We start from the raw sequence: 25,032 nt of genomic DNA, 5'->3' as shown, positions 1-25,032 counted from the left end.
ATCAGCAATGTTGAACTCAGCAGTTACCCCATCCCTGCCTTTATTCCATTCCATGAAAGCTCGCAGCGCCTTTATGCGCCAGAGCAAAGAGGTTGGGATTCACTGGAACAGCCTCCCCTTGCCTCACTGGTGGAAGACCATCGGCGTAGATGTAAATGTGTTTCCCCCACGTCCTGATTAATGGAACACGCGGATGGGTGTACAGGTTGTGATGAATATGCACACGCACATTTCATTGCTGCGCTGACAGAGAACACTGCTTATTTGAGAAAACCAGTGACATTTTCACTCGTTCCAGTAAAGAGACTTGTTCCAGGTAATTGCCATCCTTCAGTCCCTGCTCCTGAGCCGGGTGTAAGCACCCAATGAGCCCAGCCAGAAGCAGCCCTATATAGACACACACACAGAGGCTCCCTCGGGAATTCCCCAAATGAGGATGCTCCAACAGAAAAGCCCTATATCTCAGGAAAACGGTGCATGAGTCTGTGTGTGGTTGTGCTGTTCAGTGGCACTGCACTTCCCTAGAAGCACAAACTCACGATTCACATCACGTCATTCTGGCTAACAAGGCCTTATCCAAGAGCCTGCTCAAGGAGCCATAAAGCTTGGAGGGGGCAGAGGCATTATGCTCTCCTGAACCTTCCAGGTACTGTAAACTTAAGATAGAGCTAAATGGGAAGAGTACCAACCAATTTCAACATGAAAGAAAAGACCAACAAAAAGACCCACCCAGCCTACAAGTCCGAAGGTGCTGCCATTAGTCCCAGCTAAAAGCATGACACATTTGAGCAGAAACAGTGGCCACTTTGGCTGAAATAATTAACAGGCATCATGCAACACCAAGCATAACATCAGGAAGTTTCGCATCTTAAGGCCAAACTGGAACGAGATGCCAGCAGCACCTACAAGCTGGAAAGCACAATGAAAGCATCCAAGAATTCAGCCATGTGCTAGATAAGCGAGACTTTAAAAATCCCTTGTTTTCAAATGCGTTTGGGTTCTTAAACCTTAATTTATTTTAATCATTACCATCACGTTGCTGCTTAATGCTATTGAAAGAACAAGGCAGAGGAAGGATTTTTGGTTATCAATAATAATAATAATAATCAAATAACTGCAGTTTTAAAAAAACAGCTCACACAGTTCAATGGCTGTTGCCAGAGTACCTGTTTGTTACCAGTTTGTTAGAGTGGGACCTGAGGTTCCCTTTGCTTTCAATCTGAGAAGCCCTTAGCTAAACAGAGCCATTCATCGCATGCATTTGGAACTGCACAAACGCTGGGTTTAGGATTTGATGTTGAACAGCAATGCTTCCACTCATTTCACCAAAACATCATTCACCTTAGCACAGGTTTTCCCCCAAGGAACCTCCTTTGTTTCCAAAATTATTAAAAAGGTAACCAAGTAGCCCAAGGATGAATTTGCAATGCAAGATTTGTTCGTGCTTTGAAGTTAAGCATCAATCTCTAACCATTTAAAAAATGCTTTTAAAGGCAAAGCTATTAACCCATAGAAACTGGGGGAAGTAACAGCAGCATAACAGCCGAATTTGCAGCTGTTTTGTACCAGTGGAGCAGCTGAAGTGAGCTCATGAATTCAGCCTTTAATTTGTAATTGATTTTGTGGCTTCATGGTGAGCCCAGGTCTCCGCAGGGGACAGAGGGGGTCAGTCCCCACGCTCCGTGCTCACAGGGCTCCCCGCCACTGCCACGTCCTGAAAGGACATGAAAAGAAATAGTCTCGTTCAGATTTGCTTGTAGACACGCAGGGAATTCCTCCACCAATAATCCTCATTGCTGCAGACATGGAGAGGATGCGCTGTATTTGCTCGCTAACAACTCTGTGAGCTCAGATTCCAAATGGAAGAACCCATGTATCCCTACAGAAATCAGCAGTTCCAACAGTCATATCCATTGACAACAACTTTTAAAGCTTTGGTCACCATCTGCCCCTGGTGCCAGATGCAGGGCATGCCAGTAAGACCCAGTAAGAAGAATGCTCCTACTGGTGTGCACAGGAGCCACTCCAGGTTTGTCCGAGCTTATGGCACACTTTGCTGAGATGCAGGAAAAACTTACGGAAAGCTGCTCTGCTCCTTTCCCTTTAAACAAGAGAGGAGTAAATATAGAAGCCTTGGAAAGGTGCCCCAAGTTTGCTGTATTTCAATTTCCATGACAATTGGATTATGATCCCTATTTATCCCCATTGACAAAGTAATTGCGTTGGTCAGCTGGATCTCCTCCTCCCTCCCACGGGGAGCAGCATGGCCCCAGCAGAGCTAAGGGCCAGGCTGCCACCAGCGGCCTCCAGCCCCTGCCACAGGCAGCCAGTCCTGCTGTCTGTGTGCCAAGGGCTTCTGGCTGCCAAACTGCAGCTGGGAGCTGCTTTGTAGGGCAGGCGGCAGAAACCAAAGCAGCCGTGGCTTGGGGTGCCTCAGCATCCAACCCAAGCACAGACTCATAGGATCATTTGGGCTGGAAAAAGCCTTTGAGTTCATCAAGTCAGACTTGTCTGCACAAATCCAGAGCACGGGAGAAGCAGCCAAGGCTTGGAACATGCTGCCCAGGGAGGTGGGGGAGTCATTGTCCCTGGGGGTGTTTGAGAAATGGGAGGATGTGGTTTGAGAGATGTGGTGAGTGGACAGGTGCGGGTGGGGCAATGGTTGGATCAAATGAGCTTTAGAGGTCTTTTCCAGCCTTAACAGTTCTGTGATTCTACGATAACAACAAAGAAGTCTGCAGCCTGCAACTGGGATGCTATCTGTGCTGGGCCTTCAGGAAAAAGCAATCGCCTATGAGATCATGCAGTATCACAGAATCACAGAATGGCCTGGGTTAAAAGGACCACAATGCTCATCCAGTTTCAACCCCCCTGCTATGTGCAGGGTCGCCAACCAGCAGACCAGGCTGCCCAGAGCCACATCCAGCCTGGCCTTGAGTGCCACCAGGGATGGGGCATCCACAACCTTCCAGTCCAAAGCAAATCCAACGGTCTTCTCCATGAGGTGCTACCCCTCAGAGCATCACTCTTACAGCAAGAAGAATGCAAAGAAAGGAGCACTAGCGACCAGATTCCCAGAACACCTCCAGTCATCTCAATGCAGCAATATGCTCCTTGCTCAGGATAGGACCAAGGAAGCCAAGGGAGAGGATTTGCTGGAGTGGGCCCAGGAGGGAAAGAGATGTTCCGAGTGCTGGACAACAGATCTCTGTGCAATGAGCTTCAGAGGCTGCGGAGGCAATCACTGCTGTGCTGCTCCTCTCCCTGCGGCGCCTGATGCTGCAGACACCTCAAGCAGGACCTATAATTGCAATTTGAAGTGCCCTCAGCTCACAGAGAAGGACATCTGAGAGAGAAGGCGTACCAAAGCCTGCTCTGTGGGATAAGGGAGGAACAAGGAGGAACACCGTGCATCTCAAAGAGGACTGCAATAGATTTGTGTTACAGGACCGTGACGAAACCGAGAGAAAGAAATATGGTAAATACTCTACAGCACGTAACAAACAGCCCTAGAGATGTATCAGAACAAATACGGGGCAAGAAATCATTACATATAGCTAACAGAGACGCACATTAGGGATAGTATTACAAGAAGGATTACCTCCTTCAAAGCCAACCCCTGAGGCCCCCCGAGGCCAACGCCTGTCCTCCACAGCTGCTCCTGGAACAAGGTCACCTATTACAGGACGGGCTCCTGCTCTCTTCTCACCTAACCAGAAGAGCCCACAACCAGCAGCAGGCTGAGCTCCCAGCCCCAGCCAGAAGCTGTGGGAAGAATGAGGTTTACGCAGTGGCTGCAGCTCGCAGGGCAGGCTCAGGACAGGGACAGGCTGCAGCTCAGCTCACTGCCTGCCTCACAAAAGATGCTCCTCCAACAACATCCTTCCTCTTGCCAACCAGCCGGCTCAGTGTGCTCTAGCTGGACTAATTGAAAGTTAGCAGACCTCCCTGCTGCTCCAGAAATTAACTTGCAATTTGTCTTAAAGCCTGAAACCAAATGCTGTGCTAGATAAAAGGGTCAGGAACCACGTGTGATGTGGTTCTTCCAGTCAGAAGGGGCTCCTCTGGATAACTAACAGCCCGGGATGCTCTACTATGTACCCTGTGACCACATCAGAACGCATTCATTTCTGAGCTCAAGGTCAGGGAGGTGCAACTGTGACCGCTGCAGCTGCCAGCCAGCAACTGGTGATCCCACTGAGAGCAGGACTGAGACCCAGCAGCCACAGCTCTGCACCAAGGAACACAGCATCTTGGGATGGAAGAGTCAGGGGGAAAACAGCTCTGCTGCAAGAAATGCAAGTAAAAGCCAAAGCAAGAGCCCAGCACACACCATTTGCCCCACAACAATCACCACCCTCATGCAGTTCGCTCCTCGGCATGGGGATCACAGAATCATAGAATTACAGAATGGTCTGGGTTGAAAAGGACTACAATGATCATTTAGCTTAAAGCCCCCTGCTATGAGCAGGGTCACCAACCAGCAGACCAGGCTGCCCAGAGCCACATCCAGCCTGGCCTTGAATGCCTGCAGGAATGGGGCATCCACAGCCTCCTTGGGCAACCTGCTCCAGTGCCTCACCACCCTTTGGGTGAAAAACTTCCTCCTAATATCCAACCCAAACCCTCCCTGTCTCAGTTTAACACCATTCCCCTTGTCCTGTCACCATCCACCCTCACAAACAGCCGTTCCCCCTCCTGTTTATAGGCTCCCTTCAAGCACTGGAAGGTCACAATGTGGTCTCCCTGCAGCCTCCTCTTCTGCAAGCCAAACAAGCCCAGTTCCCTCAACCTATCCTCACAGCAGAGCTGCTCCAGCCCTCTGGCCAACTCAGTCCTCCTCTGGACCCGCTCCAAGAGCTCCACGTCCTTCATGTGCTGGGGCCCCCAGGCCTTGATGAACCTAAGCGATCAGCTTTGCTGCCTGTGTGTCTCCAAAGCACATGAACATTCATACAGACAAAGTCTGACCTGCCTCCTTACAGCAACTCAACTACGTGATTTTTCACTCCAGCCTATTGCAAGGGTTAAAGCTGGTCACAAAGTTTAGGCTGGAATGCTTGGGGCTGCTCACACAGCGTTCGTTCATTTCATTATGGGCTTCATGAATCAATAATGCACGGAATACAGAATCTGGAGTTAAATGAGGACCTACACTTCTTTCAGGTTCTAGTTTTGTTTTGTTCTGTTTTTTAAAGCAGTCAGTGAGCTGCTTCTTAACGAAAGAAATGCGGTTAATAAGGATGTTGGAGGGAAAAAAAGGTTCTACTCCTCTCAGTTTCAATATGAGCCTGCTTCTCATGCACGTCTCCTCTATTTTCCCTTGCCCATTTTTGAAAGGATTCATGCACATTCTTGCACTCTGGAAATGCTAGGAGCACATTTAAGAGGAGGATGGACAGCTATTATCACCATCAATATCTATGCAAGCAGTAATTTCGGTAAATCAAACCTCTAGCTACCAAACATTGCTTTTGAATCACAGGAACCACCAAGGACCTTTATGCTACCCAACATAAAGGTGCTGAGTGCCTTCTCCGGAGGTTTTCTTTCCTTTGAGGCAGAGCACATGCTGTTCGTTGGGCTTTTCTTCCTGTTGTGCTTGGGGACTGAAGGAAGGGCTGTGAGTACAGGGCTGTATATGTACATGGCATGACACTGCACTGCCAGAGCAAGCCAGCTGCTAAGGGAAAAATTCACCTTTGCCCCCATCATGTGTTTGAAATTCATCTGCAGATGGGTTTTCTGCAAGATTGTTGCTTCAAATCATATGGCAACCTTTACTTTAGCCAAGGCATCAGCTCACCTGTATCACAGAGGACAGCTGCTGGGTAGACATCAACCAAGTGCCAACAGTTTGGAGGTTCCCCATGCAGGACATCTCCACCATCCCGCTGGAGGAACAACCGAAGCAACAAACAACAACCCGCAGCTCACAAGAAACAGCCACAAAGGGCCTCTGCTACACCCAACCTGTTGCTTTTGTTCATGCAGATGGAACTTGTTCAAACGTGAGCACATGTTGCACCCAAGCATCCAAATTTCACTGCTCCCCGCACAGCCATGGTGCTTGGGAGAAAGCTCATAGTCAAATAGAAATACAGTATCTGCAGTAAAATACATACAGAATCACTGGGAAAGTAATTGCTTTTTGTATAAATGGTCTTTAAAATCTTCTCTGGCGTAGAAGTCCCTTCAAAAAGGAAAAGAATAAATTTGCTGCATGTGAATTTATTCAAAGCTAGTAGATTCAGCATAATGAAATCCTCCTAAGTAAATATCTGATAAAGAAGCAAACACTTAGCACTTGACCCCGGGATTTCTTGGCACGCAGCTCTCATGCAGAGCAGCAGGAGCCTCAGGCTGGTGGCCCTGAGGGCTGGCAAGGGAAAGTCCCCATCAGGGCTCAGAGCACAGTTCTGTCCTAACTGCTTCCTGAAGATGCTCCTTCTTCCTCTGCAGGAGCTCTGTGGAAGTCCCCAGCTCACAGTCTGTACTGTGCCCTTCCTTTGCTGAGAGCCAGGAGCCAGGGCCAGCCAGGAGACACACAAGCATCTGCAATAATGGATTTCTGAGATGTTCCCCTCTATTTCTTCATCCTGTTGCCCCAGACGCGTGCAGCAGCACACTTCGTCTTTTCCTACACCCTCAGATGCTCTTTGTGAGATAAACTTTACTCGTTGCTAACACGTGAGATGGAGAGGAGGTACCATTCTGTTGCAGCAAAGACTTGCATTCCCACAACACAAACCTTGCCCAGAGCACTGCCATGCCCCCAGGCATCCCACCAACTCCAGAGCAGGAGGGCTGAATGCTCTGTACTCTATGGTTTCATGGTGGGACCCCGCAGGTCCCCGCTGGCTCACCACAGCTCTTCTACCCAGTGCCCTCAGTAAGAGTTGTGCAGGCAACCCCCACCCTCCCAGCAGTAACTGAACCCAGGGTCAAACCCACGTTGAGCTCTGCCATCAGGTGTGGGATGTGTCACAAAGCCTCGCCAAAGCAATGTGATCACTGTATACAGCACAGTGCAGAAGAGCCTCTTGCAGAAGCATATGTGAAGTTTTCCCATGAAAAACAACGCTGCTAGAAAAGACTTGTCTTTTCTAGCTGGAAACCACTCAGCAGTATCTGTCACTACTGACAACTGGGATGCAAGCTTCGAAGTGTCAATCTCCAATTTCAGCTGGAACCAGTTTCCTACAGACACCGATATCCAAGGTAGATAATTGTTATTCCAGAAAGCAGAACTCTTAGAAGAGGAGAAGGTTTTTGTATCAGCTCTGCCAGCATTCAGGTCATGGGCACCTCGCTGTGATCCCTTGTGCTCCGGTCTGCAGGCACCTACCTGCTGACCCCTGTCAGACAGGGGAGCACACCCTACAGCCATCCTAGCATAGGCACACAGCTGGGTGCTGCTCACACAGCTGCCAGAGCTGCAGTTAGGACCACTGATGACTCTTCAGGGGCTACCCAGCAATGGGTTTTAAGGCAATAGGCACTGTGATGCCTTAAGGCCCATTTGACTCATTGTGTCCTTGAGACTGTCTCTAAGAAGGATGGAGAAAAACAGCACAAACTAGGAAGGAGAAAAACCAGCCCTTCTGTGAGCCCACTGCCCGGGATCACTGTGTGCAAGCAGGTCTTGAACGCACCACATCTCCCGTGCCCTTTGGCAGCAGCCATGGGGCAGAGGAGACTCAGAGGACAGCAGCACCTCCAGGGACTGAGGCGCCACCGCAGCAGCCACCAGCAGCAGCACGGGGCAGGAGGGGAGCAGCTGTGGGGCACTGAGGGATGCAGCCAGCAGCCCGCAGGGATCCAGCCTTACACGCTACAGGATCAGTAGCGTGCCAGGGCAACACGGCACCCCTGGACAGAAGTGGATCTGCATCAGCGCAGCTGAACACCACCTTTTGCACAGAGTTCATGCCTCCCAGCTGCACTAATTAACGGCTGGAGGAGCTCTCAGTGCTGCTCACGCTGCCTCCCGCTGCCGCAGTCATGCCGCCGCTCTGCCCAAGGAGCAACAAGGGCTGGGCTCCAGCACCCCAGCACCCGCATACACCGCACTCCTTGCTACATGGAAAGGGTCTGATCAGAGAGAGCTGAGACCCGCAGCCCCCGTTATCCCACTGTTTTCTCCTCTGCCGCCCAGCAACCCGCAGGGCTTCCAGGCCCCAGACAGGCTCAGAGCATCGCTGGCCGTGCCATCACACCGCTCTGCAGAGAACACGTACCCCCAGCCCTCCCAGCACAGCTCCCTGCTCTCAGTTTGGTCTCTCAGGCTGCTCCCCTTCCACACAGATCACAGGACAACACAGAACATCCCAAAGACATGCTGAACCAAGGGCTCTGGGGCAGTGACCTTGCACAGCCCGACAGCACCCACATGGCACTGTGCAGACCCATCCTCTGCAGCTGAGAGTGGTTATCACCCACACTGGTTTTCAGCATATGCTTCAGAGCTGAATCAGACTGTAACCAATATGTTAGCAAGGCAGGCCAGATTCCTGCAGGAGCGGGGCTAGGAGGTGGTGTCTGCTAGCAGAGTGTTTTTGGTTTGAGGTTTGCTTTGGAGTTGTTTCACCTCCAGCTGTGATGAAAAATCCTCCCTGAATGCTGTTTGGCAATAGCAGAAGCCTGACTCCTTACTGATCTGTACGAGCCGAGCCAAGAAGTGCCAAGGAACCATGGCTCCCAGCCCTCCTGCAGGATGCTGTGGGTCAATTTGGAGCACCACAGCATAGCCTGCCCTGATGCTGCCTCCGCTCTGCAGGCAAGCAGAGACCATCCAGCCCGTGGGCTGCCATCCCAGCCACTAAACACTATTTTAAAAGAAAAAGATGCTTTCATTATAAAGTTAGTGAACAATCCAGATGTTAGAGTGAGAACCTAGAGCAAGGTTAAGTATTTTTTTCCCTCCCGTGCAGCTGCACTAGAGGTGAATGAACACCAGAGCGCTCTGATTTCCTGCCTGGTTCCAATAAATGTTGCACTCCCAGGCACCCAAGGGACTGCTGCGGTTTGTCAAAACCAATTAATTTTCTTCCACGAATGCTTCAGGCACCTCAGAATGTCATTCGAGAGCTAGCATACATCTAAGGAGGAGGGAAAGGCAGCAGGCAGGTGCTGCAGTGAGAGCACAGCCCACTTCACTCCCAGCAGCAGGCGAGGAGAGAACACGTGCAGCGTGGCAGAAACACCACACTGTGAGCCCTGTGAATACCAACAGGGAGCTGCTGCTTCTGGAACACACCAGGAATAAGTTTCCTAAGGGAGAACAGAAAGCTGAAAGTTTGCCTTTCTCACTCGTGTTTCCTCAGAACCATTGCTCAGTGCTGGTAACGAGCCAAAAGTGACACGTGGAGCAGTTGTTATTAAGGAAGATGAGCTCTGGGGTCAGGATTCCCAGGTTCCCTTCCTGGCACTCCAGCACTCAGTGCAAAGGAAGGATTTCCTTCTCCTGTGCCTCAATTTACCCAGCAAAGAGTGCAATGCTTTCCTTCTTTGCAGAGGTGGGATGTGGGAGCCAACTTGTTTGCAAGTAATTTTAAAAATTGGCCATGAAATGGTATTATCAAGCTATGATTTCTTTCTCAGTGGACACCTAGACACTGAGAGTAAGGCTATATTGCAACTATCATTCACACTCAGAATCCTCACGTATCACTGAGGGAAAGCAGCCATCTTTCACCCCTGCTACAAATGGAGAAGGACCTCCTGCGTGCTGCAGAATGGACACGAGACAAAAGAATGAGAACGTCGAACGCTTTGTGCTGAGCACTCTCAGTTCCCCTACCCAGAGGAGGGGATGTGCTGCTGTTGGTGCCCCAACCAGTGCAGAGCCAGGAGCGGGGAGCCAGGGCTCCTCCGCAGGTCCCAGATCTCATCATCACCCTTACTGGCACTGGCAACTTGCTGCGTCCTACAGAGTAACAAAAGAACGGGGAATAAACCTGTCTTTCCTTCTGTCCGCAATATCCCCAACAAACCAACTTGCTTCAGAGTCATCCAACATTCACCACTATAATCTCTTTTGTTTCACACCAAGCCCCCACAGTCTTTTCCTCTATTTACCCGGCTTAGCAGTCACAGCAGAGAACTGAAGATCTGCTTCTTCCTTCCAGTTGCAGCTGGATGCTTCACTTGGGCATAAGGGACAAGAATTAATGCTGCTGCCTCAACCGTCCCTGCTGGCTCCCGCAATGCCTGCAAGCATCTGGATCCGGCCCCCAGCCCAAGGCATCGCCCAGGCATTTCAGGTACTGCCCCAGCAAAAGCAGCCATGCCTCCAACAGCATCTCTTTGCACAGAAACCTCACTTGTCCTTCAAACAGGGATCTCTCCTCCTTTGAGGAATATCCTGACTCTACATAATTAACATGCAATAAGTGTCCGTAAGCAGAGTAGAAGCACTGCAGACCAACAGGTCACCATGGGTGGGCAATGGGAATAAGGGCTCCATCGTGCTACACACAGCACATGTCAAAGGTGGTCTGTTGTAATGAGGAACAGTCAGTGTGCCTACTTAACATGCAAGTTTGCAGCTGCACATTACCAGGTTCCAGCCACAGGTCAACAAAACCCACACTTTCCTCTGAAAACTCACCTCTGCTGCATTCTCCTCTGCCTGCCCGCGTTCTTCTTTCATTGCTACCAACACACCAATGGAGAAATGACATCTGACTGCTTCCTCCATACAATAACCCTGCATCTCTGACAGCAGCCTTCACTGCCGCCTCACCAGCAGCCACACGCATCTCCTCACTTGGCAGTGGCTGATCAGCTGCAGGACTCAGGGATTGGGCACCCAACCTCACCTCTCCCAGGGAGAAACAGCAAACCCACAGCCCATGGCATCCCCCAACTGGCAGAGGCACTTGCACCCTACAAATAACATTTAAAATCTGATACTGTGGTGGAATATGTACATATATTCTATTACTTCGTATCTTGATCTGTGTTGAAGCTGCATTTTTGGTTATCAGCTCCACTCGCAGCAGTCTGAATCCCAGGCTACATCCATTCCCCTGCGAACGTAAAGAACCATCTGGAGAGAATAATAAAACAATTAACTCTCCATTAAGAATAATCTATGTATGTTTTTAAGGAGGCAAACTATAATGACCTCCACCTCATTATTCAGCTTGCATTCTGGCAGGCTGGCTGGGATTTTGCCTGGCCGTTTTTCAGCAGTCTGAGGGCAGCAATCTGAACTGAAGCTGATGGGAGGACCCCCCCAGGCCCTTAACCCAGGACATGACCACTGGGCTGAGCGGGACCTCCTGCATCCCTCCCATGGCCTCATCATCCCCAAAGGTCCAGATGGCTGTGCATTGTCAACACCACCCACTGCAGCAGTGCCATGTGCATGGCAGCTGGGTGGCAAAGCACATCAGGTGCTCTCTGGGCATGAAGCGCAGAGGAGCACACGCAGGAGACGCACGCACTGAGCTGTCTGCTGAGCACCAAGCTCATTTAACTTGTTGCTGACAGCAGCAGAAATCATCAGCGACTCCATAAAACTCAGCGTCAGTCCCCTCTGATTTTGCTAACTCACCAACCAAATGTGAGAGTATTATCCCCCCTGAACGGTTTCGCAAAGTGAAAGGGTTCCAGGTGAGGGCTGTTGCTGTGCCTGCTGCACATGTGTCCCAAGGACTGCACACTGATGGGACATCACACCTTTGTCAGCAGCCCTGGCCCCAAGCACCCACTTCAGTCTCCCAGTGGGTAACTCATGAGCCGTCCTGCAGCTCTCACACTGCTCTCAGTCTCCAGCAACAGAGATGGAGCAAGTAGAACTAAAATCAGCTAGAACGTGAAAGCCCCATTTCAACCACTCAGATCGCTCCCCCAGAGCTGGGCTTTCCAGTCTTGGAACCTGCTCAGAAAGAGCTGGCAAAAAGCAAGACAGTGCCCGGGCTGTGCCACACAGCACAGGCAGGTCTATTCCTTTCCCACGCAGGCTGATAAGTTGCTCTATGATCTAAAAAAGTCATGAAAATCTGGCACAAATGAACAAACCAGTCACACCTGAATCCTGCTGGAAAAATCCCGGCCTCAGCTTTGAAATGTTGCAGAACATTTCAATTCACAGCTTCTGCATAGAGGGGGCAGGTTTTCAGTGTGCGAGCTGAAGGCATTTTAGCCTCAGACTGCCAGCCTGCAGCTGCAGCAGCCCACCTTTCTATGCTAAACCACCAACACACACATACACACACACACGTAAATCCCTCAAAGCAGGCTCTTGCACCTGCACAGCACCCTGAAGCAGGACCTGCACCGGTACCGGGAAAGGCTTAGTGAGGGTGCTAACGTCACATCAAGAGCAGCCACATGCGGCCATAAATTATTCATACACATTACTCTAATTATGCAAATGCACTAAAAGCAGGAGCATATGCTTCCCTGACGTCTTCCAGGATGGATGCAATATGGTTCCTGTAGGGGAGAAGAGTGGGACGATGGGTGCTGGCAGCAGGCACTGTCCCTGTGAAGGATGGCATAGGACTGCCCTCCCCAAGCAGAGCTGCTGCGAGGCTATGGACATCCAAGCACTCCTCCTTGATAATAAACTGTTGGCTGTGCACTCGGCGTAGTGCTGAGGCTGCGGAACGGCCCAGGCAGATTAAAATAAACCCAAGTTTGGAACAGGGATGTGTTTATCTGGCATCGCACACTTCCTCTTATCAGCCCCGAGGAGCAGAGGAGGACACAGCAGCAGTGCGCAGGGGGGGAAGGGGAGGAACAGCAAGGGTGAGGTGGGTACTGCAGGAGCATCATCACCCCAGGCAGTGTCTGCTGCAGGCAGGTGGGCACCTGGCATGTGCACCGCTTCTCTGCCACCTGAGGCTGGCTGCCAAAGGAAAAGGCCAGGGGCACTCTGCTGCAGGGTTCAGAAGTCAGTCTGCGGGTTATGGTACAGGATGGAATATCAGGAGGCTGGTATCCCAACCTCTTGGCCTTGAACCTCATGAGTGTGAAGACTGCATTGCTGACTGGGAAGCCCACTCTGCCCAGCAGCTGGTGTGGACATGGTCTCAATGTGCAGCACGGTGCAGCGAGGCTCCCATTCTGCAGCACAGTTGGCTGGAAGCACCACAAACACCCTCCAAACTTTCCATCCCTCCTGAACGACCCGCTATGCGTTTCCATATGCAGATAAAACAAAAGCGAGCAAAACAAACATGATGCAATCCCACAGCTCATTGGGTGATCTAGGCCATGTTATTGTTAGGTCAGTAGTTACCCAAGATCAAAAAGCCGAACAGAAAACCTTGGCAGCTCCTTTGATAACAGCAAGTCTGACCATCTTGTGCGAAAGTGCTGGAAGAAAGGAGTTCAATGCGGGCTGCTGGGAAATGCCCTGAACACATTTGTTGTCCTCTGAAGTGACAAAGCGTGTACTGGGGCCATGGAGAGAGATTTTTAGGGTAGTATTCTTTACTGCAGGATAAAACAATGCAAGGAATTTCATCCTAGGATATGATTTTAGAGTTAAAATAAGAGCCATCCTTGGGTAGGTGGCACTCCATTCGGCAGCACGGTGATCCTGGCGGGGGCTGCAGGAGGGGTACAGCCACACATCCTGCGGGCACAGGGGCACAAGGGCTCCGTTTCCACCGTGCAAAAGAGGGCTTTTTATTGATTAATGTCTCAATGCAGGTTATAGGGCCACTTTATGACATTAAACACTTCTCGTACTGCAGCCCGGATGCACCTGCCTGCAACTGGCAGGTAGGAGGACGTGCAGTGCTGAATTCCTCAGGATGAAGCACTCTCTGTAATTTCACATTAGCACTTGCAAGTAATGCGGTCTTTGAGAGAAGTGTACTTCACTTGATATTCCATTTATGAATCAAACCTGAACCTCGCAGCCCCAGACCCCCAGGGAGACCCACAGAAAGCCTCCGCTACTCTTAGCTGGTGTTTTAACAGCTGCACGTTGGAATTTTCAATAGCTCATCTCTTGACTTCAGGTGGTTTTAACATTCCACAGACAATAATTGTGCACAACTCCTCGCTTCACAGGATGGTTCCAAAACAGATTTAAAAAAAGAAAAAAAAACACCAAAAAACCCTTCAGTCCTTCTGTATTCAGTTTCATCCTGTATCAATCCATTACAGCCACGCACAGTTCTACAGAAGAGTTAAGCAGAAAAAGTGGGAAGCTCTCTTACCTGTAATTGACTGACTGGCCAATAGGAGTCAAGTGCTGGCAAATTGGAGGTGTAATTTCTATTTAATTACAGCATTAAAAAAATTACATGATATACCTATTTAGCATGCAAAGAAGCAAAATCAAAGCTAATAAGAATAAATTGTAAGAGAGAGGACATGTACCAAATGTAGTGGCAGTCAATTTTTTTTTTTTTTTTTTTGAGTTGTGCTTTGCTATAGATTACAGAGCCCATTGTGCCTTTGCCTGGAAAACCTGCATCCTCAGCTCTGACTCCATACCTTGCCAACACGCAAAACCGCATTGCAGAAATGCAGAGATACCATCAACATATGTGGCCAACCCCAAGGGGTGTGCATGCTCTCCATGCAGCACATGGAGTGCCTATCAGCCCCGGGGAAGAGAACGCAAGAGAAACCCAGACAGACCTCTCTGAAGCTCAAATGTGATACAAGCAAATGGGCAGACTATGAACAGCTTTGCAGGCCTTCAATTCAACTCGTTTTAAAGTGCATTTAAAAGAAACCAGTGCAACTTCTGAGTTTAGGCAGCGGATGATGACCAGGAGCATGGAAGGTGAACAACTCTGTTGAAACCAGTATAGCTACTGGTACAAGGCAGCAAGAGGCCCATATGCCATTGGCTTCTAAGGACCTGCCATGAGAAAACCCAAGTGCTTGTTTCTGGGGTAACACATCCATCATGCTCAAGAAGCCTATTTTCTTTAGATTAACGCCATGACTCTAAGCTCAAATCACTGCATTTCATCACAGCTCGGCTGGCAAACAGTGCTGGGAAGGGGAACCGTGCAGGTCCTAGAGACCCTTTGATCCACAAGGTTCACAGAGCATAGTGAAGCTTCCCTTAAGTGCCCCTCCCATAGTTGCCCACCGCAGCCCAGGACCACCACCGTGCCCACTTTGGGGCGTTACATGGCAGCAGTGCTAACATGGATTTGCTTTGAGGCCCTGGGAGAACAGGAGCCAATCAAGAATTGCAGTTTTACCTGCAATCTCTCTTTAAAAACACATCATTTCCAATGTTAGTCAAATTACCCTTTGGACATTTCCTGCTTGGTCAACAGAAGTTTGAAATTAAAGCACAAATTAAACCACCTTCAGTGCTGGAGGAACGGTTGGATTTGAGATGCGTTCAGCATGCCATGCAGAAACACGGGGACGTGCTCAGGCAGCAGTGACATGCGGCCCTGGAGAAGCAGACAGATGTGAGCCACATCCACTCCCACACGCCTGCTAAGTGCATGGCACAGAGCAGCAAGCAGCAGCACAGCCAGCTGTGCCCCGGCACGTGGAGCCAGCTGGGAGCTTGACACACCATGAGTGCTCACAGGGGTGATTTCTGCAATGGGGATGTTCACGGCCACGAGGAAGGCAGCACAGATAAAAGACAGACAGCTTACCCCTCTGAGCTGCTGGACGCCACCAAATATCCTCATCACGCCATCAATCTCCTGCTCCAGCCTTCTGGCCCAGTACTGCATACTGCAAGAGACAGAGAGAAAGAGAGGAGGAGAAAGGGAGAGAAAGAAAAAGAGTCAGAGCCCTGCCATGCAGCAGATCAGCCAGGTAACGAAGGGACAGCAAGGAAGCCAACATCTGGGGCTGTGCTCACTGTGCCGCTCCTGCAGCACCGGCACAGGCAGTACTGAGAGCACGTGGCTCCTGAGGGCGAGGGCTGGGGGAAGATGCAAGCTCAGGGCTCCAAAACAATTACACACAAGGCAACGCAGAGAGAAAAAGGAAGAAGAGACAAACTGCAACTTTCTTTTTCCCCCTTCTTATATCAGCAGTTGTGGTAGCTAATTAGTTAAGCCTAGAGCGATGATCAAGGTCAAAGTGCTGCAGAGCCCAGCAGTTGGTAGAGAAAACAGCCTGCGCTCCACCACGGCCCCAGGAGCAGCGGTGCCCATCCCAGCACAGCCACAGGTTGCTGCCTCCACGCGATGGAGCTGCGGGCAGGGCTGGGAGGTGAGCTGCAGCACCGCAACCCTGGGGCAGCAGCGCCCGCCGACACGAACGCCGCACAGATTTTTTCTGCTCATAGCAATGACTGCCAGTTAAAACAACAGCAAACAAAGCTCTCCTAAGGCCACAGAACTTGGTAGCTCGCCTTCTTTTAATGAGGTTTTCAGACTCCGGCCTCTGGCCATGCAAATGTCAAACCTCCCATCTGGTCTCGGAGAGCAGTGCTGGATTGCTTCTGAACCACTTGTGCTTCTCCTGCAGCAACTCAGCTCCAAACACTACACTGGACAAAGCACCGAAGGAGTAAAAGGGACAGAAGGCACTGTGGCCAAGTCTGGTGCATGGCCAGCATCACATCAAGGCAATTCTATGGGCACAGAGAGGCCCAGGATGTTCACACTTTGCATCAGCAGCCCGAAAGCATTTGTTCTTCAGGCAAAGAGACGTCCCCAGGCAGTGCATGTACACCACTGCAAAGCCACTGTGAGGCTCTCCAAGAGGTCTAGAAGCAGAGAAGCCCTGCTAAGGGAGGCCATGGAGGACTGCTCATTACACAGCATTGCTTCAGAATGGAGGAAGCTGGGCAGAAATATCAAAAAATTTTACTGTGTACTCCAGATCTTCAGTTTTCCAGCTGAACATTCTCTATTCCCAACATTTCTGCAGAGCAAAGGCTGTTTTTCCCCTTGGAGGAGAAGGAAATCCGGGGAAGAAGGTTGTATACATTTACCATCATTTAGGTTTCATTTCGGTTGGTCAACGTTACTCATGAATTTTCTCAAAAGGTGTTTATTTAATTTTCAAATAAGCCTCTCATTTTAAGATACTCATTGAAACACCTCCAAGCAACTTTATTGTTTTCTTCCCCAGTGACCTGCAAACAGTCACAAACTCACACAGCCACTGGTGTGGGCAGCCCTCCCTTTGCCCCCCAGCTTGGGCAGAGCCCTCCCACCAGCAACAGAGCTGTGTCAGCCCCCTGCAGGAGCTATACAACAGCTTTCCCAATGGCAGCAAGCATCTTTTTTCCCAGCTAGCACATCCCTTACCCACGCCGCAGCACTGGCAAAAGCTTTTGTGTGCATCTGGCCCATTCCCTCTAGCCTGACTCGTTGGTGTTTTCACCTTGCTTTCTGCACACTGGGCTGAAAACTGCCAGGGCAAAAAGAATAAAAAATACATAAACCCCATTATTATTCTGTCTCACTTGACCTCCTGCCTTTTGTTTCTCTCCCATGGCCGATGCACTTAAAATTTTATGGCAGACGACTGCAGCAAGGATGAAGAGGGTAAAGCAATTGATAGCCCATTACCAACATGGAGATTTCACTTTGATGTGTGTCTCGTATGGAAGCAATAAGGCACGGCAGTCATTGTATCCCCGTGCTATTAAGGCACACCTCAGGTGGTGTCACAGGGCTGAGGAGTGATAACTCCTCCCAACACACAGCCTGGAGTCCCCCACTGCTCCCGCAAAATGGCATTTACAAACAAAGCACAGAGAAAGCACCTGATGCACACGCCAGGAAGCCTCCAGCCCGGATGACCACTGCTCATGGAAAGCCACAAAGTCCTCTTGGATAGACACCAAAATCCCTTACATTAAAAATATTTGTGAGTTGTGTGCTCCGCCTCCCCTTACACCAAGGATCGCGGTCAGGATATACATTAAAATCTCTTCCACTGGAAAAAAAAAATTGTTTCCTTCTCCTGTATGTTCCACAACCTTCTCTGCAACACATAACAAGGGACAGAAATGATTTCTGGAAACACAACACCATTTATCTCTGTCTCTCCAAAGAAAACTACAAAGATGCTAATTGATTTCATGATTTGCCTATTTGATTTTCCTTAAAGATGAGATAAAATGGGCTTAAAAAGAGCAGCAGAGCTTCAAAAATATTTGCTGTGCCAAGCAGCACATCAGGAGATATATACACAGGCCAGGACACCAAGCATTTTGCATGTCCTATTCTGCACATTGGGCACTTGCAGCTTGTCATCAGCCACAGAAACTGGGGCTCTGGGCTCCTTTCTGCCTTGGGTGAGCTCACCAGCCAGCTGCAGAGACTTCCATGCATGCTGTGGCAAGGCTGGGTATGCGAGGCCATACCACTGCTTCATCAATGAACCAAATAATGGCTTGGATTGGAAGGTAACATGAAGATCATCTGGTTTGAAACCCCTGCCATGGCCTGGCTGCCCCCCACTTCGGGCTGCCCAGGGCCCCTCCATGGCCTGGAGAACCTCCAGGGATGGCACCCACGGCTCTGGGCAACACTGCCAGTGATTCTGAGAAAAGAATCTCACCTATCATCTCACCTATATTTTTACTTTTTCAGTTTAGAATTATTATCCCATGTCCTGTCACTACCAGACCATGTAAAAAGTTATTCCTCCTCCTACTTATAAGCTCCTCCAAGCACTGGAAGGCTGCAATGAGGTCTTCCCAGAGCCTTCTCTTCTGCATGCTGACCACCCCCAGCTTCTTCAGCCTGTCTCCATAGGAAAGGTGCTGCAGCACGCTGAGCATCTTCATGGCCTCCTCTGGACCTGTTCCAAAGCCCCATGTCTCTCTTGTGCTGGGGGCCCCAGGTCTGGACAGCACTACAGGTAGGGTCTCACAAGAGCAGAGCAGAGGGGGACAATCACCTCCCTGCCCACTGCTTCCTCCTCTGTTATTGCAGCCCAGGATGCTGTTGGCCTTCCAGGCTGCAGGAGCACACTGCTGGCCAATGCAGAGCTTTTTGTCCATCAGGACCCCCTGGTCATTACCACAGGTCTGCTCTCAAGGAGCTCTTCTCTCAGTCTGTACTTAGGTCTGGGATTGCTCTGATTCAAGTGCAATACCTTCTTCTTGACCTTCTTGAACCTCATTAGGCTCACATGAGTCCACGCAGGATGGCATCCCTTCCTTCTACCGTGTCGACTGCATCACTCATCTTGGTGTCGTCAGTAAACTTGCTGAGGGAGCATTCAATCCAACTGTGTCATTGATAAAGACACTGAAGAACACCAGTCCTGAGTCAACCCCCTGGGGGACACCACTCATCACCAGCCTCCACCTGGACATTGAGCCATTGACCACAACCCTCTGGCTGTGACCATCACACCAACTCTTCATCCACCAAACAATACAGCCTTCAAATCCATCTCCAATTTAGAGATCAGGATGTAGTGTGGGACTGTGTCAAAGTTCTTGCAGAACTCCAGGCAGATGACATCAGTTGCCCTTCCTTTATCCACTTTGTCACTCCATCACAGAAGGCCATCAGATTGTCCAGGTGAGCTCTGTCCTTGACGAAGCCATGCTGGCTGTCTGGGGTCACCTCCTCATCTCACATGTGCCTTCACATCTCTTCCAGGAGGCAGCACCACTGCTCTGACAACGCCTGGTTTGTGAGGCTGCAACAGCGCTCCAGGGACTTTAGAAGAAAATGAGAACTGCCGTGGAAGGCAGCAGACAGGCTGTCCCTGGCCCACACTCCGCACACAGCAGACGGCCATCTGCAGCCCCGCACTTCTGCACAGCAGCTCCAGCACTCTGCAGAGAAGCTGCACACCCTCAGCAGCACCCAGCACCACCCCGGGGTCACTGTGCTCCTCGGTGGCTTATGGCACACGGACAGAGCCCTCCCAAGCCACAGAGAGGATGCTGAGAACCTCAGAGACCTCGTCCTTTTGCTGCCTTCCTGGCCCAAAGAAGAAGGGAGACTCACATAAACGTGAAAAGACAAGAGGAAAAACTAGCTGCTAAGCAGACATGCTGCCCCACAGCTTATTCAGTTATCCAGAAAGCAATCTGCACAAGAGTCTACACTTCACCCAGCGTGTGCAGCCAAGAATGCCTCACTCTGATTCATACGCTTTGGTTCAGTGCCCAAATATTGCTATTTAATAAGGTTATTAATTACTGTGTTGTCTAATTTTTGCTGCGCAGGAACTTCTCATAACTGGCTTATTCCTTCAAGATGCTTAATCCTTTACCTATAATACCGCATGTGTCAGCGCACACGCGTGCATTTGTGCCCCTTCTCAGTTCCCTCCATTTTGTACATATCTGCGCTGTAAGACCCAATATGAGCTAACACACACCAAGGAAAAAAACAAAGATGTTTTGGTTTTCGTTGTTTATCACTTCTCTTATTTTAAGATACAGCTTTCAGAGAACATCCCTTCCTACAAAACAACCAAATAAATGCCTGACCATGTTTGATACTAGCTTAGAAGGAAAGGACAACCGAGTATTAAAGCTATATCCAAAGCCAGGTCTTTAAGACACACATTGGGATAGAACTCTACCTTCAGCTCAATCACAGAGCTTTGTTACTTTGTTTTCTTTGACTCAAACACTTCCACACCTTCTTCCTTGCACTATCCACTGTCTTCCCAATTCTTACAGCAGGAAATGTTCCTTAAAATAATAAAAAACGCCGGACCGCCTATAAGATCCATCCTGATGCCAGTTTGATGCCCAAACAACTACTACAATGCAATCAAAAGGAAGACTGGGTAGCCTTCTCAGTCTATAGGACAGACAGACCTGGGCAAAAAAGGAAAGGAAAGCAAACAAACAATTGCACACAAAATTTGTTCCACTAATGGTTCCTGAGCACAAACATTCTTGTGCGTAGCTGTGGGAAAAAGCAACAGCAACCTGCAACTTGCCACCAGCGAGGCTTTTGGCGACAGGAAATTGTTCATCAAATATCATCTCTGTACTGGAAAGAAGAAGCATCAGCCATCCAGGGCCAAACTCCATCTGGAAACACAGCAGCCAGTAGGTGTTGAGTCAGACACAGGCACCAAACACTGCTGCAAGAAACACTGTCTAACCTGTGCCTACAGCCTCCACTGAAGGTGTTCCCCACATCCACAGGGTATCTTTTTCAATTCCATCTTTCACAATGCAATGAAAAGGTTTCCTTCTTATCCATCCTAAATCTCAACTCTTTCTTCCCATTTATGCCACTTACAGCAGACAAAGGATTTCCTTTCTCATTACAAGCTCTGAAGAGCTCTAAAGAACCCTTTGCTCTTTAATCCTTTTCTACTCCAAGCTCAGTTTTCTCCAGCTTTTCTTTCTTGGCCATGCTCTACCAGCATCTTGTCCTTCTTGCTGCCCAGCTCTGGATTTTCTGCAGTTCATGGACACCTTCCAAGGCTCTCACCAAGAAGTGGGATCAGGTAGGCCAGCAGAAGTCTGGCCCAGTGCAATCTGAAGGGTTGAATATCACTGACCCAATCCTGTCCAAGAAGCTACTTTATGTTGCAAATACGTGTGTCCTCCTGCTATCACAGCGCCTTGGTGACTCATTTTGTGACCAGGACCTTTTCTACCACGCTGCTACTCAGACAAATATTTTTTTGTTCTCTATTTGTACATTGGATTTCTCCTCCTTAAGCGCAGTGCTTTGCATTTGTTTTTACCAAGTTCCCTTCTTTCTGATAGCAGGCTCTCCGTTCCATTTTTTGTAAATCATTTTGAATTCTGATAACGCCTTCTGAAGCACATCCATCCCCTCCCAGCTCAGTGTCATCTGCAATTTTTATAAGCATATTCTCCACTCCGTTCCCTAAGTTATTAATGAAAATATTAAATAAAACTAGGTCTAGGGCAGATCCCCGCAGGAGTCCACTTCAAATGTCCTCTCAGTATGACAGAGACCTACAGCCACTATTATTTGAGAGCTACGTGTCCAATCAAAATATCTTGAATTCTTAACTTTACAAAAAGCCGGTTTTGAGTATTTGATATGCAAAGGAACTGTAGACCAAAGGATAATTTGGTGAATAATTTAAAGTGTAAGACTAGGTTGGAGGAAAATCACAATCTGTTTGTAATGACTTGCCAAGAGGAGGAGGAAGGAGAAGTCCCCCAGTGCGTGAGCTGGAACATTTGCTCAGCAGAGCTGTAAGAGGCCACTGGGCAGACACTGCGCTCCACGGATCACGTCTGTGTGCCCCTCCTCAACATAGCAATATCATAGAATCACAGGATGCTTTGGATTGGAAAAGACCTTTAAGATCATGTAGTCCCTGCCTACAGCAGGGGGTTGGGACGCCTCCCACAGCCCGTGTTGCTCCCAGCCTCATCCAGCCTGGCCTGGAGTGCTTCCAGGGAGGCGGGGAATCTACAGCCTTGTTGGCCAATCTGTACTGGTGTCTCACCACCCTCAAAGAATTTCTTTCTAACATCTAGCCCAAATCTACTCTCTCAATTTAAAGCCATTTCTGCTTGTCCTGTCACTACATGTCCTTATAAAAAGTCCCTCCCCTGCTTTTCTGTAAACCCCTTCAGGTACTGGAACGCTGCTGTAAGGTCTCCTTGGTGCCTTCTTCTCTACAAGCTGAACAGCCCCAGCTCTCTCAGCCTGTCCCCACAGGGGAGGTGCTCCAGCTCTCTGACCATCTCTGTGGCCCTCCTCTGGACACTCTCCAACAGCTCCATGTCCTTCTTCTGGTGAGGGCTCTGGAACACAGGCCATATGAGGAGAGGCTGAAGGAGCTGGAAATGTTCAGCCTGGAGAAGAGGAGGCTCAGGGGAGACCTCATTGCTCTCTATAACTTCCTGAAGGGACAGACCCTGGGGATGTTCAAGGAAAGGCTGGATGTTGTGTTGAGGGACATGGTTTAATGGGAGCTATTGGTAATAGGCGAATGGTTGGACTGGATGATCTTTTAAGTCTTTTACAACCTTGGTGATTCTATGATTCTATGATTCTTGTGCTGGGGCCTCCAGAACTGGACACAGTACTCTAGGTGGGGGCTCATGAGAGCAGAGCAGAGCTATAGAACCACCTCCCTGGACCTGCTGGTCACGCTTCTCCTGATGCAATCCAGGTTACAGTTGGCCTTCTGGGCTGCAAGTGCACATTGCTGGCTCAAACTGAGTCTTTCAGCACTCCCTAATCCTTCTCCTCAGAGATGCTCTCAAGCCATTCTTCACTCAACCTGTACCTGTGCTTGGAATTGTCCAGATCCAGTGCAGGACCTTGCACGTGGCCTTGCTGAACTTCATGAGGTTGGCATGGACTCACCTCTCCAGCCTGTCCAGGTCCCTCTGAATAACAACCCTTCCCTCTAATGTGTCAGTGGCACCACTCAGCTTAGTGAACAAGAAGAACATATGGCAGTGCAGTCACAGACAGCATCTTCTGTAGGCAGCGAGACCTTTCCCACAAGGCACATTCAGCCACAGACCCCATCGTCCTGTTCCTTCCATCCTTATCAGCCTGGAGTTCACCTTCTGTCCACCTCTCTGTGATGCAATCATCCCTTGATAGATCCTCACACAGTGTGAGCAGTCTGCATGGGGGCTCCTGAGCACACTGCCAACATACAACAAGCAGTTTGCACAACTTCAAGAGGTGAATTTGATCTCAGCATGCTGCGACTCTCTGCACCTGGGAGCAGAATGGAGCACCCTGACAGCACTGGGTGGCTGCTGCAAGGCAGAGCACTGAGCGAGTTCAGCAGGAAGTTCTCTGCCATGTGTGCAGTCTACTCAGGTTGGCTCCGAGAAGGAAAAATGAATTGGGTTGCCTTATAGCAGAATAAGCTACTTATGTATGTCTGGAGATTTGGATGAACTGTTCTTGTCGCTCCAAGGTATTCCTGTGAACAGAAACTTTACCAGGTAGCTCAGCTGCTTTGACATCTCATGTGACAGGGGCAGAAGCAACAGTACCAGCCTCCAGGACTGCAATGCAAGCAAAGGAAGTTGGAGGCTCTGACTACCACAACCAGCTCTGCACTGTCAATACCAGAAATGCACTGCTCCAATCAATTAACGGTTGTGTTCAAAGCCAAAGCAAATCTCAGGTCTTAGCATCCTTGATTCTTTGAAAGCTACAGGGTTTTTCTTGCTTCTGTTTTGCATCTTGAAACCAGATTGCTATCACACTCTTGCTGATGCACATCAGGAATAGCAGAAGCCTGTGGGCTCCGCCACATCTGCACTCCCATCATGCAGGATTAGGATGGGCTCCTGATCTCAGAGCCTGTCACAAACCCAGACTCGAAGCACAATGAATTAATAAATAAGTGAAGAGGTGCCGGTTTTATTAAGCACACAATCTGCATAAATTTCACCTCGTGCAGCCACTTGTCATTTTCAGAATGCCTTGAGACCCCCACTGCTGATAACTCTTGCACATTTCTTCGCAACCCGTTACACAGATGAAGTTTTGTGATAAGACCTCTCTCCTGCCTGTCTCCTTCCCCGTGTTACAGATGCAATCTGAGTAGAGGCAGAAGAGATCCCATCCCCCGCTGCAGAGATAAGGTTACCAAGGGTAGGTCTTAGAACGGATTTTGCAAGCTGCATGAATTATTAAAATCCTTTATGATATAATGACAGACATATCAGCTTATTTGTTTATTCCGTGTATAATTCATGACTCTCTTGGGAGCTAGACAGAAGTAGGATAGATTGTTGCATCTTCTTGTTCCTTCCAGTAAATTTTCATCACCAGATGAGGATTCTGGGGCCTGAACTATGCCAGAAAACAGAATAGATGCACCCAGCAGGATCTGCACTTGAGGTTGGGGGTAGCTGAGATTTCTTCACAGCCTGCAGACACAGTAAAGCTATCAGCTGAGCACACTGGTGTGGCTACAGCAAGGCAGTCCAGGCAGCCTTTCCGCACTGTGCCACCAGAGCACTGTCATCTAAAGCACACACACACACCTCTGTGATGAGATGCTGTGAGATGCCCCATGCTCCTGCACCACTGCTCAGCCACAGCCTGAGCTGACACGAACCTTCCTTCACAACTTGAGGATACTTCACAACATCCACCTCCTGGCAACACAAGCAGAAACATACTGAAAAAAGCAAAGATGTTGTCCTCGCTTAGG

The 25,032-nt window shown here is 49.5% G+C and overlaps 1 protein-coding gene across 5 annotated transcripts in view; it reads right to left on the bottom strand.

Moving 5' to 3' along the window:
* Positions 1–25,032, bottom strand: part of CACNA2D2 (calcium voltage-gated channel auxiliary subunit alpha2delta 2) — a 128,274-nt gene that overhangs the window by 89,874 nt on the left and 13,368 nt on the right. For all 5 annotated transcript variants that reach the window (XM_052678536.1, XM_052678533.1, XM_052678537.1 and 2 more), the window contains exon 2: positions 15,606–15,687. In XM_052678536.1, the coding sequence (XP_052534496.1) occupies positions 15,606–15,686 (81 nt within the window). In that variant the 5' untranslated portion in view covers position 15,687. The remainder of the gene's footprint in view (positions 1–15,605; positions 15,688–25,032) is intronic.

This window comes from Tympanuchus pallidicinctus, unplaced genomic scaffold (assembly GCF_026119805.1).
Source record: "Tympanuchus pallidicinctus isolate F22 unplaced genomic scaffold, pur_lepc_1.0 scaffold17, whole genome shotgun sequence".
In the NCBI taxonomy this organism is placed as follows: Eukaryota; Metazoa; Chordata; class Aves; order Galliformes; family Phasianidae; genus Tympanuchus; species Tympanuchus pallidicinctus.
The sequence above is the reverse complement of the archived record's forward strand: the minus strand, read 5'-3'. Positions and strand labels throughout refer to the sequence as shown.